The following is a 2,988-nucleotide window of genomic DNA, read 5'->3' as shown; positions in this document are numbered from 1 at the left end:
GATAGACAGACAAACAGGCACAGATAGACAGATAGACAGATAGATAGATAGATAGATAGACAGACGGACGGATGGATAGATAGATAGATAGATAGACAAACAGGCACAGATAGATAGATAGATAGACAGACAAACAGGCACAGATAGATAGATAGATAGATAGATAGATAGACAGGCGAACAGACAGACAGATCCAAGAAACTGTTTTCCTCAAACAGTGTTGCATACAGTCACCAAGGTTTGCATACTTTAATTTTTAATGGGTCTTTAGGGGTCATGTGGTCAAGAGTTCAAGTCACCATCGCTCAAACAGCCGCGACTGTTCCAGTCTGCCCCGCCACGGGAACGAAGACCTCCACCCGTCCAGCACCGAGGCATTCCTGAATGGGTCGGTACCGTCTGCCAACAGCCTGAGTCCGGTGATGCACCCCAAATCCTTTCAGCCGCTCAACCGCTCGGCGTCATGCGGTAAAGACCTGGCCAGCCTGCATCACGCCAAAGAGGCCAAATCCAAAGCAGGCGATTTTGACTTTGGCAAACCGGCGGACGGACCGGTGCCCAAATACCTGAAATCCAACACGCCTCGCTCCCAGAACCGCCATTCCTTTGTGGAGGGCAAGACCAGCACTTTGGCGGGGGACCGGGAGAAACAGAGCCGCCACGGCACATCTTTGGGCGGAAAGGGGTCGTCTTCGTACCTGAGTTTGTCCAAGAGTCACGGAGTGCTTAGCGACGCCAAATCCGTGAGCAACCTCAGCGACATGCGACTGCACCCAGATGACCCCGCCGGCTCGCCGCGCTACTTCCCCAGCAGCTGCTTGGACCTCAACATGAACCTGAACTTGCCAGCGCCGGGCAGTCCATCCCTGCAACACGGGGAGCGTTCCGGACACAGTCCCGCAGTGGGGCGTCGCAGCAAGCTGGAACGGGATGGAAGCATGGCTGAGCCGTCCACCCGCCGTTCCTCATCAAGGCAGAAGAGTGACGGAAACCCTGTCGATCCGCTTGACCCCATAGGGGGACTGTCTCTTTCGGCACCCCATGAGTTCCCCTACGGCATGGGCTACACCAGCCCGTTTTCCTCCCAGCAGAGGCCGCATAGGCACTCCATGTATGTGCGGAGGGAACGGGGGCGACCCCACGGAGGTGAGGCGGGCGGATTGGCAGTGGGGCAAGGGATGTCCACGAGGGCCAGCAGTCTACAGCTCCTGACCCCTCAGCTACAGCATCGGACCCTGCCGAGACACATGGACAATGCCGTGTCGCGGGAAGCGGGATTAGACGACATCAGGGTCAGTCCTCCAGACCTCTTTCACTTTCTTTAGTGATTTGCTAGCGCAGAGCATTGCAGCATGCTTTATGATGCCTGTGAGTGTTCGTGAAGTGTGTAGAGTTGGTCCAGTGGTGGGTCTGGATGAGGAGTGGACAGCTTTAGCTCCAGTGTTTAGCTCCATCCCTAATCAGTCAGACCTGAAAAATCCATCCAAAGTCTTCAAGTTTGCAGGTTGAAAATTGCAGGCAGGTGTGTTTGGTCAAGGTTGGAGCTAAACTCTGCATGACAGTAATTCTACAGGATTGGAGTTGCCCATCCCGGGTCTGGGTGAAGTCTGGACGTGTGGCTTGTAAATATTAGGCTCCGTTCCAAACCTTAATAAGCTGCCCCAGTGTCTATTGTCTACATAGGCTGCTAGCTTCTAAGGCAACATCCTACAAAATTTAGAATTAAAATATTGGCTCCCTTTCGGTTGATGGGAGTGAATTTGATTTTAATTGACCACAAAACATAGGGAGTTGAATTTGAATGACAGGAAGAGGAAATGCGGTTGTTTTGGCTATATTACTTTTTTGTAACAAACTAAAAAGTAACAAACTAAAAAAAACAACAAACTAAAAAGTGCATGTGATATTAACAGACGAACTACGCTCATATTTATAATTCCAAACAATCAGTAAGCGACAGGTGCTAGGAAACGCTGTTTTGTACTCATTTATTGACGAGTCGGCTGCGGTGCGCTGCTTCTCTGCCACTCACTGCACAGAACAGACGCCGAGAGAGGTAACACTTCTCCGGGAAAGTCAACCTCGCGCTCGAGGGACAGCACTGGCGAAATCTTTTAACTGAACCATAGCTAGGTTTGTCAGTATGAATATTCTATGGAAAAAAGCCGCTAAAAGGGCCTGAAAGTTGCTAAATCTAGTGCTAAAGTCGCGCTCGTGTGTGTGAGACGCGGGAGCTGATGGCAGGGGGCGGTGGATATTTGTGGCGGTCAATGTGGATATTGTGGATGAGTTCTTCTGTGTCATCACGTTCTATTAGTTCTACAGCTTCAGTTTCAGAACTTTCACGCTTAGTAACACATACAGCATACGCTTAGTTCCCTCACCACAGTGCAACAGTGAAAAGGGACCCCTTTCAAACAGTGTCGCGTTCCAAACATTGTTTAAGTGACATACACCGGTATTGCGGTATTTAAAAAAATTCATATCATAACAAAAATAAAAACCGGTATTCGGTATGAACCGGTATACCGCCCAGCACTAATAGAATAGCAATATGTACAATTTGTTCATCTGAAATATCAAAGAGTCGGCTTATTGTTGAAGAACTGTACTACTGGTTTAATTTATCACCTGAGAAAATTATACTCTGAACAGCATAAATAGCAACAGGTACCCTATTACCCAAATTTAAATACTGAAACTTTATTTTTCATTTTGATAAAAAAAAAAAAATTTGATCATCACCAATGTTGTCTAAATAAAAAAATAAATAAAAAAACTGTTTCAAAAAATACAAATATAACATTGAAATCATTCATTTTAATTATGCATTTCCAACATTATTCATTAGAAAAATCGCTAATATTGGGTAACCAGTATGGTGCCGATATATAAGCGAATGAGAACTTGGGCTCTCAGGCTCAAAAAATGTAAAATAAAAACCACTCTATGCAACATCCTCCCAGTGCCTTCATGAGAGAAATAGCA

The 2,988-nt window shown here is 47.0% G+C and overlaps 1 protein-coding gene across 1 annotated transcript in view; it reads left to right on the top strand.

Annotated features, from left to right (window-relative positions):
- Positions 1-1,769, top strand: part of LOC107726857 (cyclin-dependent kinase-like 5) — a 45,929-nt gene extending 44,160 nt beyond the window's left edge. Inside the window, exon 12 of the mRNA XM_016536560.1 lies at positions 272-1,769. Coding sequence (XP_016392046.1) covers positions 272-1,325 — 1,054 coding nt within the window. The 3' untranslated portion in view covers positions 1,326-1,769. The remainder of the gene's footprint in view (positions 1-271) is intronic.
- The last annotated feature ends 1,219 nt before the right edge of the window (positions 1,770-2,988 follow it).

The sequence above is a fragment of the Sinocyclocheilus rhinocerous genome, unplaced genomic scaffold (genome assembly GCF_001515625.1).
Source record: "Sinocyclocheilus rhinocerous isolate Xijiao unplaced genomic scaffold, SAMN03320098_v1.1 scaffold2803, whole genome shotgun sequence".
Lineage (NCBI taxonomy): Eukaryota > Metazoa > Chordata > Actinopteri > Cypriniformes > Cyprinidae > Sinocyclocheilus > Sinocyclocheilus rhinocerous.
This window is presented reverse-complemented; position numbering and strand designations above follow the sequence as displayed.